At 56.8% G+C, this 16,975-nt stretch overlaps 1 protein-coding gene across 2 annotated transcripts; it reads right to left on the reverse strand.

Moving 5' to 3' along the window:
- Positions 1-115: 115 nt before the first annotated feature.
- On the reverse strand, positions 116-10,361 carry CLK3 (CDC like kinase 3). 2 transcript variants are annotated; one of them, XM_055818297.1, is made up of 13 exons: positions 10,125-10,361; positions 9,466-9,614; positions 6,843-7,050; positions 4,570-4,663; positions 4,235-4,301; positions 3,310-3,426; positions 2,673-2,839; positions 2,409-2,503; positions 1,899-2,028; positions 1,536-1,618; positions 1,092-1,171; positions 839-929; positions 116-514 (listed from the first exon to the last, which is right to left on the reverse strand). In XM_055818297.1, exons 2-13 carry the CDS (start codon positions 9,612-9,614, stop codon positions 329-331), a joined length of 1,467 nt encoding a protein of 488 aa, XP_055674272.1. In that variant the 5' UTR covers positions 10,125-10,361; the 3' UTR covers positions 116-328. The 2 variants fall into 2 exon arrangements, with proteins under 2 accessions (XP_055674272.1, XP_027645338.1); XM_027789537.2 differs by lacking the exons at positions 4,570-4,663; positions 9,466-9,614; positions 10,125-10,361 and having other exon boundaries at positions 6,843-6,980.
- Between the last annotated feature and the right edge of the window lie 6,614 nt (positions 10,362-16,975).

The raw sequence follows: 16,975 nt of genomic DNA on the forward strand, positions 1-16,975 counted from the left end.
CTCGCTCTTTGCCCTCCAATGCAGCAGCGATTCCTGCTGCTTAGTTTCCAGTTAATTTTTCAACGTTAAGGCAAAGCTGGGAGCAAGAGAACCCGACACCTGCTGACAAGGGAAGTATCAAACAATAAGAAACACTTTATTTTAACTTTACAACATATAAATAGACAAATCTGTGCTTTCCAATGTAGTTTTTCTTCCCCTCCCCTACGCCCAGGGTCCTTGTTGCAGTGCCCTGCCTCCGAGAGAAGAGAGCAAGCGGGGCTGAACTGCCGTGGCTAAACCGATCCCGTATGTACAGATCCAGCAGGCACCGCACCCTCCCCAGCTGTCATCTGCTCAGGTCGCGGCTGGCACCTCGGCCGCACAGCATCCTCTCCTCTGCAGAGAGGCCAGCAAAGAAGGGATGCAGGAGGGCTTCCGAGAACGTGATCCTCTGCGAAGGGTCAAATTCCAACATCCTCCTCATCAAGTCAAAGAGCTGCGCATGCTCCAGTGAGTCATGCAACATGTACGTCTGAAAAGAGAAGGGGGGGGGACAGAGAGGGGTGCAGCGCTCTGGTAGGACAGGGATCGAAGCCCAAGGCCCTAGTTCTGTGACACAGCGAGGCAAGGGCTGTCTCCCAGCCCGAAGTACAGCGCCCCTCCAGTGCCCTAGTATCAGTCCTACTTCAGCCACACCAATAACCTACTGTTAGCGCAGGTGAGAGTTTAGGACTCTCTAAAAGCCCGTTACTACAGGAAATTCCCCTCCACACACCCCGCACCGCTGATGCGGGAAGGGAACGGCACGGCAGCTCAGCCTCATGACACAGCCAGCTGGCTGCAGAGCAGCACCTACCCGCAGGGGCTTGCAGTTCTCTTGGACGTATCTGCCATCAGACGTGTTCTCATCCCATACCAGGTTCCCGTTGTGGAAATATTTTTGCTTCCTGCAAAGGTAAGTAAGGTGGTTAGTGGGACATACTTCCAGCATGTCTCCCACAGTTACATCCATGTAGGTGAGACCCAGTGTGAAAAAAGAGGGTTGGCATCCTGAGTAATTAGTCACCAAGAGCTGACTGGACTGTCTGAGTTCAGGAAGAGGTTCTTACCGAGTTTTGTGAATCATGTGAGATGGAATTGGCCCGAGGATTTTTTCCATCATGACAAGATGCTCACGATTCTCATGAGTCTGCAAAGGAAAAGAGCAATGGTGCATTAATTCAGAACTTGCGAGGTCTGACGACGAAAGATCTGTCACCTATACAAGTACAGGGGAAGATGAGACAAGCCTCCCTCAGGAATGATGCAGGTCCTGCCCACCTCTGCATCCTCTCATTTTTCTATTCATAGGCACAGTGAAGAAACCAGAAGAGATCTGAACCTCGGCCTTCTGGCAAGGCACAGGTCCTCACACAGAGTTTTCCTGCGCTTACTTTCAAACTCAGCTTCTGACTTTTACTGCCTGATCTGCCTTTTCCTTCCCTTCACTGAAGTTTGAGCCTTTTTAGACGTTAAGGATTTTTAGGGTACAATGCCTTTTGCAAGAATCATACCTGGAAGAGCGTGAAGCCACGGTAATACTCAAACAGAATGCAGCCGGTACTCCAGACATCACATGGCTGCGCCCAGCCCAGCTCTGCAAAGAAAATAAAGTTAACTTCATGCTCTCAACAAGTCCCACCAGATTTCTACTAGTTCCTCGTTGAAACTGAGGGGACTACACAAAGACAGATCTCGAAGTTATCTGTGCGTTTTCTGGTGCTGCATGCTGGCAAGAGGACTGGCAGGGAACAGGTTGCCCCCAAAAACTAGAGCACTCTCAAGCTGGTTTTCCTCTAGACAGCATCATCCTGCAGCATTCCTGGGACAACTGTTCTCCACCCCTCTGCGGCTCCCGAAATCCCAGCAGTACTTACCCAGAATCACTTCTGGTGGACGGTAGTGCCGGGTAGCCACAATAGTGGTGTGGTGCTCATGATCGAAGGTGGCGCTTCCAAAGTCTGCCACACGAATGCTTGTGTTCCGAATGGATTTCTCCTCGCAGCTCTGCAAGCAAACAAGTCTTCAGTGCTTCTAATAGCTGGGTTAGGATTACGCTAGGCTTTGAGAGGAGCTCTCTGACCCCAGAGCTACCATGTCTGCACTACTAATCGGAAGGATTATAACTGTGAAGCTCTGAGCTCTTTACGTCTCAGATTGGCGTTAAGGAAAGCCACCGAACACTCCGCTTCGTGGACTGGAGCCACTGAAGCAGTCTTAAGGCTTTTAGAAGACATGGGAGAAAGAAGAGGCCTGACTTACGGTTTGTTCCTATTAAACAGACTTTTAAAGCCCTGTGGGGCACGTACAGAACAGGGAAGATCCAATTTCTGCAGGGAGGGAAAGGCAGGCTATTCCTCGTCTATTCACTTCTCATTTGGACGCACCTTTTTCTCATTGTACAGAGTGTCAAAATCCGAATTGACAAACAAGATGTTTTCTGGCTTGAGGTCAGTGTGAGTCAGCTGGTTGTCATGTAAAACTGCACAGGTGGCAAAGAGGAGAGAAAAAAAAAACCCATATAAGGAACCACGCGCTGAAGCACCCCTACAACTGCCCATCAAAGCACCAAGCCAAGCCCTTCTCAGCTCCCTCCCGACTCATTCTGGTGAGACATCGTCGCCTGGCGAGGCTGGCCCTGGGTGACTTACATCTCAAGGCATGGCAGAGCTGGTAGGCCATGTGCCGGATCTGAGGGAGAGGGTATGGCTGGAAGTTATTCTCCTTCAGGAACTCGAAAGTGTTCTTGCCCAGAAGCTCAAAGGCAATGCACATGTGGCCATGGAAGTTGAACCAGTCTGACATCAGGACACACAAGCTGTGCAGAGAGAAAGACATGAGGATTAACCGTCGTTCAGGGAGTCGACAGAACAGTCATCCTCCCTGTTTCTGGCTACTTCAGAAGTGGTTGGTGAGCAAAAGCTCCGAGCCAGCTGACTCAGAAGCACAGTAATCCCTCTATGTACACCAGAGAGACACTCCCTCCCCACTTTGCTCAACCACCTCTAAGGGAGAGATCTCCAGTTCAAGTGGGACAAGGCAGCAGGTGGTTGTTAGAAAAGTTTTGGTTAATTTTTCCTCACTGTGACCTAGCACGTCAATCATTAAGAGTTTTAAGAAAACAAGTGTTCAGTAGAACTAGAGACAGACTTCTTCCAAGACCAGAGAGAGGTTTCCCCACACACAGGAGCCAAGCCCTCAACCCGTGTTTCTCTAGATATCACCCAAGCAGAGCGCTTATCTGCAAGGATGTGGTACTGACTACCCAGGAGTCTCGTAGGAACTTACAATTTGTTCTCCTTGTCCTTCTCTTTGATTTTTTTCAGGACATTAATTTCCAGCCTGGCTGCTTCTCGGTACTTTCCAACATTTTTTATAATTTTCAGTGCCACTTGAGATTTGCCTCTGTAAGGGAAGAGACAAAAAAATGGAGTCAGACAGAAAAGCCCACATACACACATCCTCAGTCCACAGAAAGAGGGCACATCCCAGTTACTCCCGTCAGGTCTTCATGTGTTGAAATGTTCTATCATTTCTGGGTCCCAACAAAGCTCTCAAGGTCTGCCAAAGATTTATGCTGCTTGACCGGCAGTTAATTTGAAGCGAAAGGTTATTGCTTGGTAACACTCCAAAGAGAGCTGCAGACAGCTCTGCGAGCACACCATTTCCTGACACAGCAGTCTGTAAGGTCACCGTGACGCCAGCAGCCACCTCCCCTCTCCAACTGTGCCAGAGAGATTTCTGAGGAGGCAGGAGATCCCAGCAGCTCCTATACTAAGTTGACCCCCACGGCTCAGAGCCAGACAAAAGGTCAGGAAGAGGCAGGGGTCAAGTGTAATCACAGGAGAGGTTAAAAAAAAAAATAGAGAGGTACCCCAGCAGATTTAAGAGGTCACTTTCCCCAGCTGCCTGGCCCATCCCTCAGCCGGAGTCCACTGCAGTAGAACAGCCTGTGCCGGAGCTCTCAGCCACTGAACAAACTCCCCTGCCTCCCTTCACACACCAGCCTGCACACTCGGGGCACTGAGGTATGAGGCCCCTTCCCACCTGCTATGAGAAACAACTTCTACCACAGCGACAAGTGGAAGGTGACAACAGTTCGGTCCAGTGGAGGCCCAGGCAAAACTGGCAGCACTAATCCTGCCACGCTTGCCAGCATCTGGGCTTGGTGCACATGGGACAGACGAGTTATCTGGAAGGGAAAGATGCCTACCTGGCATGGTCCACACACTCCACCACTTTGCCAAAAGTGCCTTCACCAAGGCTGCCAACAATTTCATCTAGGAGAGAAAACAGGAGTGGATGTGAATTCAGGGTCTTGGCGAGAGCTGAGGTCCTGCAATTTCACAGCAATAAAATGTCAAAGCAAAAAATGTCACTGCTACACTCTTTAAAACTCAAGTGTCTATTGTCTGCCTCAGGCAATTTACTGGCCAGTCCATTTATAAGCAATAAAACACTAGAGACCCCTCCAGTACAATACGAGAGATCTCGTCTAACATGGGGATAGAAAGTAGAGAGGTAAAGTTTTACGAAAGGTGGCTGTACATCGCTCTTGAAGCCAATCGCCGATCCTGCACACCAGGTGGCCTTCCTTGTCATCTTCCACGCTCCTGCTGCGCTTACTGCTCTGTTGGCTTCTCTGTACACACCGCCCCCCGAAACGGCATACGACCAAGCGCGCACAGCGGGCAGTTCCGAGTGGCAGGATTGTGTTGTCATTCAAAGGTGGAGATGACGGTGCGTCGGTGGTTGGATTTTCCAGATCCCAGCATTTCATAAGGCACACAGCATATATAACGATAGGGATATTGCAAGGGACACGTCAAGACACAAACTAACTTCAAAACAGAAAAGTAATCAACAGCTACAGGTATGTAAAGAAAACTCTCTCATTAGCTACACCTCTGGTGCCGCCGCCTCTTAGGCAGTAAAATGCCCCCCTCTTCTCTGAAGGGAAGCAGCAGCTGGGAAGCTCCAGTGTTAGGTGGCTTGGCTTGGCACCACCGTTCCCCACAGGAGCAGCTTCCTCCGCAGCACCAGAGGATGCTGCCAGAGGCACAAGAAGAAGGAGGGCTTTGCCAGAAGAACGTCATTTTCTCCGCTGGCAAAAGTGATGAAGGGTATACAAGCTGTCAGTTTGGACAAGCTGTCCAGTAGAAGCCAGAGTAGCAGTTCTCCCTCTGTGTAGCCTGCTCTTTTGTACCTCAGTTGACAGATCACCAGCTACCCAGAGCCGTGTCCTGCCCCGGCTACGAACCAGCCCTTCCCTTCTTGACAGAACCAACTACGATGCTGATCCTAAATCCATACGCCCGACGGGCTGCAAACAGACCTGGTGTTGTGCATTGGCCTTAGGATGCAATTTTAAGCCTGGGAGAACTTCAGGAACAGGCCAGTTAAATTAATCCCCGGGGAGCATTTCACTCTGCTTCAGGTGCCCACTAAAGGTTCGAGGTCACATTTACCTCTGCTACTGCTAGCTTCTACTGGAAAACCAGCCGAACATTCCAGAAAGGACCCAGGGTCCACAAAGCGAGCTGTCCTAATTCCTGATCTTTTTCTATCCAGCTTTAAAAATAGTTACAATCTCTACAGCCGAAGAAATTAATACAAAGCTCTACACTTCCACTCCTGAGCTTCTATCAGGCTTCTCTTCTGTGCCCCTCACCCCCCAGCTAGTCCAAAATAATGAGCTACAATCAAACCCCAAAAGGTCAGCTGAAACGGAGGAGAAGGTAGAGAGGACAGTTGAGACAGCTGTGAGACTTCAAGGGATTTGGATCACGCCAGCCCAAACCTGTACACCGTTATCACACACACACAAACCGCACTGGAGCATTTTCATCATAACCCTGGCTCTGCCTAAAACTAAGAGAGTCAACTGGAAAGAAATAAAAGGAGGAAAGCAACAGACCGTCAGAAGTTCCCAGCCATGCAGATATCCACTACAACTGCAGGGATCAGGACTCGGTCGTTTAGTTGTAGTGACATTTAAAAGCGACAAACGTGTGAAAGATGGAAACGTTCCTTACAGGAGAGAAGCAGTGAAGCAGAGACCTTCGGTCCGATACCTCACAACATTTCCAGGGTACTCCCAGTCTCGGGACCAGCCTCCCCACCCAGTTCCAAATATTCCCTGTTAATCCTTGAAAGGAATACTATGTTTCAGGGTGGAAAACAGGGAAGTTTTCAAAGAAGCTGAAATCCAAGGACACTTGTGTGGAAACAGGAACGAGGACACGTGCGTACCCTCAGAAGGTGGAAGCCTTTCTCTAAGTACAGTGGGACAGGGGTTAATAAGCACAGGGCTAACGACTCGGAGAACTGGCTGATTGATCCCATCTGGTACAGGATCCTGGCACACAGTCAAACCAACGTGCCTTTGCAGGAGCGCTCCGTACCACCGCTGCATACCAAAGCCCCGAGCAGCAGCGGCGGTACGCAGAAGTGAAGCCCCAGCCACGTATAAACCTGAACAATGCCCCATCCCCAGCAGCCAGGCTGGCCTGCGGCCAGGCGCGCCCCTGTTAGCCTGTCACGTGTGTGCCATTTGAAGCTCTCCCGCATCCCCTCCCCAGCCATAAAGAATACGGCTTCGTTTCCTCACTATTAAGGCTGCAGGGGCTGGACTGGTAAAAACCAATAGCTACAAATGCTTCCTACTGAACAAGACACAGATTTCGGACTATACATTCCACGTAATGAAAACACACACAAAAATGGGATCAGAGGTACTCACCCAGAGTGTTCAGAGCTGAAAGGAGGTAAGAACAGTTAAACCCCTGAACAATCCTAAACTCATTCTGGATGCTACTCACCGAGGAGGCACTGCTACAAGACCTGGTCCTGCGTTTCCGGCAGTGATGCTGATGCTTCTTGGGACGGTGCTGCTCTCTGCCTCTGGATCGCCGCCAGTTTCGCGAGCGGGTCGAGTAATAATCCTCTCCAAAAGACGGGCTTCGGTCTTCAAATCTGTAGGCATCACTGTCCCGTCTGTATCTCCTGTGATAAGGCATCCTGTCATGGCTGTAGGACAAACAACAATGCATTTATAAGCCTGGAAAAGCAGGAAAGACAGAATCCTGCTGAAACTTAAGAGCTCTTGCTCCCACTCCCTGGTGGCAGGGAAGAAACAGCTAGCGCCCCAGCATCAAACCACCCCTCTGCTGCAGCTCCAATGCTGGCCGCTTCTCAGATGAGAAAAAGGAGAAAGTTTTCAAGAGAAAAATAGTGCGGTACTCCCATGTTCCAAGGGGCTGGGGGGGAGACAACTCACTTGGAGCTCGATCTGAGCTGCCTACCTCATCTGAGCCACCCCTGCCACCATACCAAGTGTTTTTCTAGCATCGTTTCTCCTCCCCCAGGGAGGTCTCTCATTAGTTCTTAAGCAAACGAGAACTGAGGCCAGCAGCAGTGCTCTAGGCATCACCCCAGGGGGGACTGGAGTCCCCTAACCACCAAGCCTTCTGTGTACATATACACACAGCCCAGCTCAACACACCATTAGCGAGAGCTAGAAGGAAAAATTGGTCTCCACAGTATAGTCAAGCTCCTGCACCTCTAGCAACAACTGAGCTCTGCAAGTATCTAAAGGAAACTCTTGGTCAAGCTCATCTCTGCATCAGGAAGGGCCAGAAGACCTCAGACAAAGCTCTCCTGAGGGAGTACTTACAAGCTGGCATCGCACGCACAGTTTTAGGTACCATGTGTGCACATTAACGATAAGAGCAACTCTCCCCGCCCCGCGCTCAATGAGCAAGCATCTGCAAGCTCCAAGTGCCTCAAACTGCAGTTCTGCAGCTCCTGCCTTTTGCTCTGTGGGTCCCACATGTTTCCTTGGCAGCACTGTTGTGGTACCTCTCAAACTGGACGACAAAAATGGTATTGCTTAGCAGTGATTCCATTCCATCACTTCTGCCCCCGAAAGCACAACAAAGTCTTTTGCACTTAGCCCTTGCAGCTGGTCTAATAAACCAGCCTCCACCACAAGTCTTGCTTTTTTCTCACACATATTGAGTGAGAAACTGCATTTTTGGTAGAAGATGTCACAACCTGGAACTAAGAACAGCACGTTGGCTTTCCAAGGACAAACAGCAGCATTCTGGGCACGTGCCGGGCCAGGTTAATGCCATCACCCAGCTGACAGCAAGAGCAATGGCTTCGCCAACCAAGACCTCGCTGCAGCTGCATCAGCCCGGAAACAGGAACCTGCGTTGTTTGTGCTTCTCTGCTTTAGCAACAGTTAGCTGTCTCGCCGACAGCTTCACATTCATCTCCTCTTGGGTCAAGAATACAATGTCAAACTGCCCGCTGAAAGCAGTGGCTCTAGGTCACCACTGAACTATCCAAAACACAAAAAACCCAAACCCCCATGGCTCTGTTCCAACATCAATACTCCACTTCAAACACACCTTGAAACTTCAGTGTTTACTTTCAAGATACAGAGGAATCAGAAATGACAACCTGAAGGACTCAGCTACAGAGGAGACCAGGGAACCTGTGAGAGGCTCAGAGTCTGGAACTAAAACGGCAAAAGCCTGTGTTCATCCAAATCTGTCCTACCTAACCCATCAGATGGAAAAATGGGAAAGCCCACTGGGTGTTTCACAATCCACTTCCTTCAAGTAAACAAAAGCCAGGCTCAGAAGAGAAATTAATCTGTAGAACATTTCAGGAATTTAAAGATGAACTCAGCTCCCTTCTGCCTGCACCTGCCCTGTTCAACCACTGGCCGAACCAGTGGAACCACACCAGCTCCAGTACCACCGAGCAGCGAGGACTGCTAGCCTGTTTTGGTCGAACACCACGACATGTCAGCACACGGCTCCCCATCAGCGTTCCCGCCTCTATTCCAGAAACCTCGCCGCAGCTTCTGTTATCAGAGGCCTTATCCACCCCGCTTCCAGTACCTAATTGTCCCTGTGGAAAGGCTGAACAAAGAGAGGATCAAAGGTAAAAATCCAGAGTCAAAGCAGGAAAGATCATTAGTGATGCTCAGATCCTTTCTGACAGGATAGGCGAGGGAAAAGTGTCGTTACTTTCAGTCTGGTTTGTAACACTTTCAGAAGGAAGTGGGTCGTTGGGAGAGAAAGACTTTAATGCCTGCACAGCATTAGAACCGGGAAATGTGATTCCAGGGCAGGCTGCTCTCCCTCATTAGTATTAAAGACGTGGCTTTGGGAAGAACTTTTGGCTGGATGCAGCGGCAGAAATGCATAAGGAAAGGCACACGCAATTAAGCCCTTTACTTCCATCTCTGGGATTTACAGGTCTAAAGCTGATCTGCAGTCAGGAAATGAAAGCTGCCAGCGCTCAGCACTCGCTCTGAAACACGAGCAGAATTGAGGACGAGGGTTTATTAGATAACCGTCCCTGCTCGCTCGCCCCGCCAGGGTGGCTGCCGGCGGGCAGGCTGTCCCCCCGGCCTGAAGCCCCCCGTACCTTCTCGATCGCGACCTCCTGGCGAGATCCCTGCGGGGTGGGTACCGCAGCCTCCCCTCGTAGTCTCTGCTGCAAGACCTCTTCCTCTTCCACCTGTGTGCCAGGTAGCTCTCCTGCTCCGGGGACCGGTATCGCTTACAGTGATGCATCTGGGGGGACAGGGGGGTTCACAGCCTGTCCCCCCGCCCCGAGGGACCCCAGCCCCCCTGCCCGAGGGGTGCAGGCGCAGCCCCCCGGCGTGCCCAGGGAAGCCGGCCCCTGCCCACCCGCCTGCCCACCCGCCGGCAGCGTGGGGGGGTTGCAGCCGGAGGCCTCCCCTCAGCAAGCAGGCCGTTAGCAGTTACTGCCCCGGTGCCCTCTACAGACCCCCCCGGTGACCCCTGCAGAGCCCCCCCGGTGCCGCTCGCGTTCCCCGGCTGCGGTAACCGCTGGGCGGGGCGTGCCCGGCTGCCCCCAGCCCGTGAGCTCCGGGCCGAGGCCCCGCCGCCCGCCCCGGGGCACGGTCCCCGCCGGGGCCACACGTCCCACAGCGGCGCGCGGCGGCCCGGGCCCGGGCCCGAGCTCCCAGCTCCGGAGCGCCGGGCCGGATCCCCGCCCCACCGGGCGGCCCCGCCGGGCGCCCCCAGCCCCGCCCCGCCGGGCCGGCCCCGCTGGCTCACCGCCCCTCCGCGCCCCTCCGCTCGGCGGGTGCGGCCCGGCCTGGCCCCCCCGGCCCCGCAGCGCCGACGTTGCCGCTTCCGGTTCCGGTGCCGCCCGCCCCGCCCCGCCCCGCCCCGCGCGGCCGGATCGGCTCCGCCCCGGGCCGCTTCCGCCGCCGCTCGGTGCCCCGGGGGCCGCAGTTGACGGCTGCCGCGCGGGGGCCGCGGGGAACGGGCCCGCCCGGGGGGCGCGGGGAGCCGGGCTGGGGCTGGCACGGGCCGCCGCCTCACCGCCCCCCGCCGCACCGCCCCCCCGCCGCACCGGCCCCCGCCTCGGCCGGGCCACCGGGCACCGCCCCCCCGCCGCACCGCCCCCCGCCGCACCGCCCCCCCGCCGCACCGCCCCCCGCCGCACCGCCCCCCGCCTCGGCCGGGCCACCGGGCACCGCCCCCCGCCGCACCGCCCCCCGCCGCACCGCCCCCCGCCGCACCGCCCCCCCGCCTCGGCCGGGCCACCGGGCACCGCCCCCCGCCTCATCGCCCCCCGCCGCACCGGCCCCCGCCGCACCGCCCCCCGGCCCCCATGGCCTTCCTTGGCACAGCCTTTGTCACCGTGGCCTTCCTCACCCAGCCTTTGCCATGGCCTTCCTCACCATGACAGTGTTCGCAATGACAACCCTCATGATGGCAGCCCTCTCCATGGCCTTCCCACCACGGTCTCCATCACTGTGGCCTGTGTACCTTCTCCCCCCATGGGCTCTGCAGACAAACTCCTTCCACCAAGCGGGGCTGAGAGCCACCGTTGTCCCCACGGGGACAGGTGACCATCCCCTCCCACCAGGCTCTGGAGGACAAGCCTTGCTCCCAAAGCGGGACTGTGGATGCTGCTGGCCCATGGCACAGCCACGCGAAGAGCACCGGGATAGGAAAGAGCTTCAACCACTCTGCGTGTGCAATCGTGCTCAGACCTTTTGTTTGTCCATCAACCACTCATTTGGGCCAGCAATTAATGAAAAGTGCTGATGAACACCTTTAGCACTGGTGCAGGGAGGGTTGGGGTGGTGTCAGCAAGTCTTTGTGGCTCTCGTGGAGGAGCAGAGCGTGTCCCAGCCTGTGTGGACAGGGGACAGCCTGGTGAGGGTCTTCCCTGCTGTGGGACTGGGCGGAAAGGGTGGGCTGGTGGCGGTGGGTTAGAAGGGACAGTAGATTCCACCACCGTGGTGGCCACGGGGCTGGTCTCCCATTCGGGTGAGCTTCCCACCCGTCTCCTACCACAACCGAGCTTTTGGGTGCTCGGGGCTCACTCCAGGTGCAGGCACCGAGTGGCTGGCTGGTGGGCGTAGCAGGGGAAGGCTCCTCTTCTCTCCCCAGGGCTGAAGCCATCTCACACAGGCTACCCCCCAGAGGATCTCCAGCCCTGGTGATGGAGCCCAGAGTTCTCCCACAAGGATGTGTGGGCTGAGACCTCACCTCTCCAGGCTTGGGGACCCCCCTTCCCTCACTCCTGTGGGCAGCTGAGCCCTGGACAAGCCCTGCCCGTGGGCTGCGGGCACGGCCGGGGTCCCAGAGCATCGGGCTGGATCCGGTGCCACCGCGCTGACTCCAGCTGCCCCCGGCTGCACATCTCCCTCCAGTGCAGCAACCCGGCCCCGGGGGCACAGGGGCCCACCTGCACGCGGCCCAGTGGGGAGCTGCGGGTGTAGATGCGACCCTGTGGCAGGAGAGGGGCAGAAGCAGTGTGGGACATGGCTGGTGGCCTTCCAGCAGAGCTAGGAACACCCGTTACCCCAAGAAGAGCAATCCCACCCCAGCAACCTCCCGTGGACAGCAAGAAATAGCTCCTTGGGGCTTGCCTGTGCCCCTCCCGCAAGTGGGGGCTGAGACCCTTGGTTGCAGGAGGAGCTTCTGAGCACAGGTGACCCAGGCCACCTTCTTAGCTGTGGTCACCTCCATCCTGCTCACCTGCATGACAGTGAACTCCAAGGATAGCTCTTGCTTCTGGATGTCCCCAGCAGGGAGGCTGAAGAGGAAGGGCATGTTCCAGATGGGGTTGTAGCCAGTGATGGACTTGGTCTCCTTGGTGTCGATGATGTGGCCATTGTGGTAAAGGTGGATGATGACATAGTGGCCTGGAAATGGAGACAGAGCCTTGGTGAGAGGGACCTGCTCCGGGCACGCACCAGGGAGGGAGGCTGGAGGTTGGCAAGCCAGATTCCTGCACACCATGGGCAGCCACATTGGGGTGCCGGGGGGGGGGCTACAGGTCCTCCGTGGGGCTCTGCGGAGCTGTGGGCAGAGGACAGGGAGATGCTGTCCATCTTGGTTGCACCTACCCCTCCCCTCCCTGGTTGGGAGCAAGGACCTCCAGAGTCCTCAGCTCATGTCCCTGCCCACGTCCCAGGCTTTGCGTGAGCTGGGGGGAGACAGAGATGATAACAGCCAGTGGGACAGAAAGCCCCGTGCTATTTTTTTTACATATATAAATATGTATATTTTAAGCGTTTGGGGGCCATATTGGAGATGTCTAGATCCTAGCTGCCCTACCTGTACTCATTTAGCTTAGGAAAGAGAAGTTCAAGAGGAAATAAGACTACCTGCCAAGCAAAAGGAGGGGTTGCCATTCCCTGTGCCCACCTGGGCATCGCCTTGCCCCCCGGTCCATGCCCCGTGCCCTACCTGGTGTGCCCGGCATGTGCGAGAGCTGGCCCAGGTGCTCTGCCTTGTGGACCAGCACCTTGATGCGGCTGGCCAGGGCTGGAGAAGGAAAAGCTGGCCAAGGGATGTGGGTGGTTTGGGTGGGAAGGAGAGGACGCTGCGGCTCGCATCATGGGCGCTGAGGCACTGGAATGAGGTGAGAGAGCAGGAAACACCGTGAAACCTTCTCCAACCTCCTCTAGTCTCTCCAGCTCAGGGATGCTTGCCTCCCACCTACACTACGGGTGGGTCATGAATGGGCAAAAAAGGGCCAGGAAGGTGAAATTGATGCTTACCATCCCCGCGAGGATGGTGCCAGCTCTGCATTTACCCCTTCCACCCAGGCACCCCCATCTTCAGCGAAGCCCCCAGGCAGAGATGCTGCCACTCCTTATGGTTGATGGATGTTAATTATGGGCAGCTGATGAACCTGCACCACAGCAGAGGACACCACAGGGATGGGGGTTGCTGTCTCAGTGCCTTCAGTCCCTCCTGCTGCCTCCCACCGGGTGGTGCTTGGAGGAGGCTCTGCCTCTCACTGGGGAGTTTTAGGGCTCTGAGACCAAGCAGAGCTCAGCCAAAACATGAAGACAACCCCCGTGCTGGAGCCTGCTGCTGCCTCACCTTTCTGAGCTTGGTTTTGGTGCTTGACAGCTCCCAGCTGTAGCAAGAAGATGCCCAGGGGTCCCAGGTGGCCTGAGCACAGGGAAAGAGGACCTCTCCCACAAAGGAGTCCTTGAGGCTGCAGAACCTGGTGTAGACGGTGAAGTGCAGGGTGAAGCTCCTCAGCTCCTCCAGGCTGTACCGGCCGAACCGGCACGGCTGCCGGCGGGCAGGGTGGAGGCTGCTGTGGTGCATGGCCACATGCCGGGATGCCGGGAGCTGCGGCAGCAGGTACACCTTGACGTAGCAGCCCTTGGGCAGGTAGGAGATGCTGAGAATTGTCACAGTGAGCGTGGCCTCAGCTGGCGAGTAGAACAAGTTGCAGTGGAGCCGGGGACGCTGCTTGCGGCCAGCGCCAGCGGGCAGCAGGGTGGGTGGTCCTGGGATGGGGTGCACTAGTGGGCTTTCCTCATTGCAGAGTTTGGCTCTGGAGATGGTGCGGCAGCGCTGCCATGCTTTCGCCGGCTTTTTAGGGAAGGGAAGAGTGGGCAAGGATGCTCTGCCACGGAGGAAGGCCCTGCAGGGTGCTGATGATGCACAGGAACCCTCTTTTTCCTGGGCACCCAGCACCTCCCCTGCCACTTCTTCATACACCTGCTGGACAGGCACCGGCACCGTCGCGGCGGGCAGAGCAGGTCCCAGCTCCACCATTGCCTGCTCCCGGCTGAGGCGGGGGTGCTGGCGGTGCCACCAGCACACGGTGCAGCCCAGGAGGATGCTGAGACAGAGCAGGGCCAGCCCTGCACCAAGGAAGACCTGCAAATGCACTGGAGAGAGACGGGCACTACTAGCACAGCAGATCTTGCCAGGGCTGCACTGCCGTGGCTCTCGGCGGGGGATGGAGCAATGGAGAAGAGCAAGGCCTGGGTGCCCACCTCCCCTGCCATGCCTGTGACCCACCCCCATCGTTGCAATCCGGGATCGGAGTGGGGCATCCCAAAGCCAGAAGGTGGGAGTTGGCTTGGTCAGGGCCGTGCTCGGCACCTGTGGGTGTGGGCAGCCTGACACCAGGCCGCTCCGGCGAGGCGAAAACAAACGGAGCCTCACCCCGGGGGTGATAAGGGCTTGGGAAAGGCGGCATTATCAGTTATTAGCCCTGCTGCCAGGGTGATGCGGGTCGCTTGCTTGGGGGGGGGGGGCGGCGCACAAAATGCGTGGGGAGGCCCTGGTGCCCCTGGGGAGGAGCAGGAGACCTGCAAGGGGGAGATTTGGGGATGCCTGAGCTGGATTCAAAGCGGCAGCGCTCCCCAAGTTGTTATGTATCCAAGCCTGGCCCCCAAAGAGGGGGCACCTCCTCCCCAAGCTGTGCCCAGAGGACCAGTGTCCTGGGGGGGTTAAGCTGGACTTTATCCCTCCTGGCTGGGATGCCCGCGGGGTTTCGGGCTCCCCAGCAGCTGAGCAGGGTGGCATCTCTGCATGTGGATCGTTTAAGGACCAGGGAACCAAACTCCTGGACATCAGCGCTGAAGTTTCGTAGGAAACTTGTTTTTCAGAGGTGAGCAACAAGCGCCAATGCAAATCCCTCCCGTGCACAGAGCCGGCTTCGCCTGCAGCCCTGCAGTGAGGGATTACGGAGAGCAGGGTCTGGGCAAAGCTCCGCCAGAGCCTGAGCCGCCTGGGTGGAGGAATCGTCGTGTTTGCCCCACGCGTGGCGCTGGGCTCTCCTGCCCAGATACTTCCCTCTGCGCTGGGCGTCTTTAGCCCTTTGTTATGTGTTAGGGAAGCCAGGCTGCGGTGGGATGAGCGGCAAATGGCGGCATTTAGGGGAGGGATGGAGGGAAGGGGGCTGGGATGTGAACTTGCCTGGAGGATTATATTCCAGCCCAAACAACGGCTGCCAATGTCCACGGGCATCCAGCCCTGGGAAAGCGAGTTGGGAGGGCTGGAGCATGGCCACCGCAGGCGTACAGATCCGCACTGGTCTGTGGGGCTGGGGAGGGTGAGTGGGGTCCCCTTTGGGTGCCTGTTTCAGGGTGCTGGGGCAGCCAGGTGGGACGATGCTGTGCAGCAACCTGCTGCACCGAGCAGGTAAGAGGGCTGGAGGCTGGCAGGGCTGCAGGGCTGTCCTGGATCTTGGCGCTGAGGTTGGGGTGGCCACCATGGAGCCCCCCTTCACCTGACAACAGGTCTCTGAGACCCCCCTCCAGCCCGGCACTGGGGCCCACACATTCCCACCCCCGATATTAAGGCTGCTGGTGGATAAACACCACGGCCGTGCGCCCCAAGGGTGTTTGCTCCCCCCCTTTGCCAGAACCCACCTTACCTGCTTCAGGCATCTGGCTTTTAAGGTGTGAAGTGAGGGCAGATGGGTCCTTGAGCCGGGAAAAGCTGGAGCTGGGCAAGGCCAAAGGCAGCGGTGGGCAAGGGGAAGGGAACGCGGGGGAAAGGCTCTGCCTTCACCTGCCTGCCACCCGGATAGGCTGGGACCGGAGCCCAGGTATGCTGGGAGGCTCTGCCAGCCAACTCTTGTCCGATAACCGGGGGGGGGGGGGCGGGGGGCTGTAAAACACAGGCACGGCTCTTCTCGCACAGCGTGGAGTGAAATCTGCAGAAACCCCAAGAGGCAGCTGAATTTTGTGGCTCGGGTGCTGTGCGAGCAGGCGGCTTCTCTGCACCCTTCAGCGCGCTGCTGTTCCGTCCTCTGCAGGGGGGCAGCCGAGGCAGCCAGGATGCTCAGAACAGGCGCGACTGGTGCCTTACAGCATCCCGCCCTGGTGCCGCCGAGGAAGCCCAAGTGGATCTGTGCTCTGGGAGGCCGTGCCAGCGTGTGCCACAGCCCCGGCACTGCCGCCGCCGTTGGATGCGTGTTCCAGAGCCACCCATGGGTCCCCCCTGCAGCCAGGTGCCGATGGAGAGGCCAGCGGGCAGCGCAGGCAGGGTGCGGGCAGGAGGGGAGAGGTTTCCAACTCCATGGCATGGGCATGGCGGGCGTCGGTGGGAGGATGGGGAAGGTTGTGGTGCTGAGCCCCATCCCAGCACCCAGCCACCACGGACGGGCCACTGGCCAAAACAAACAGACACCGAGGCATCAGACAGACTGGTATGAAAAGGGCTGGAAACCAGTTCCTCTCCAACGGCTGAACTGGTTCAATGACTGGAAAAACAACATCAGGTGCTGCGTGAATAGCACAAAATGTCATTTTTGTGCAGGAGGCGGTGACGGGAGGGTCTGGGGGAGCAGCTCCTGCCCCAGCTTGGCCCTTGCCAGGCCGGGGCTGGGTAAGGGACACGGGGCAGGGACAGCTGCGGCTCTGAGCCCTCCAGGGACGCCTGGGAGAGGAGATCAGCGTAACTCATCCTGTTTCACGCCTGTTCTCCCCCAGAGCTGTGTGCAGGGGTTCACCAGGGAGCATCCAACCTGGAAGCCCTTTGGCTCCACCCCGTAAGTACCCAGCTCCTTTCTAGCCACCGCTCCAAACCGCAGCCTGCCACAGCGGGTTTAGAGCCCAGTTCTCCCCACAAGGGTACAAACTGGGAGAGCAAAGACCTGCAAAGACGTAAACCTCATCTAGGAT

Source organism: Falco peregrinus, chromosome 1, assembly GCF_023634155.1.
Source record: "Falco peregrinus isolate bFalPer1 chromosome 1, bFalPer1.pri, whole genome shotgun sequence".
NCBI lineage: Eukaryota > Metazoa > Chordata > Aves > Falconiformes > Falconidae > Falco > Falco peregrinus.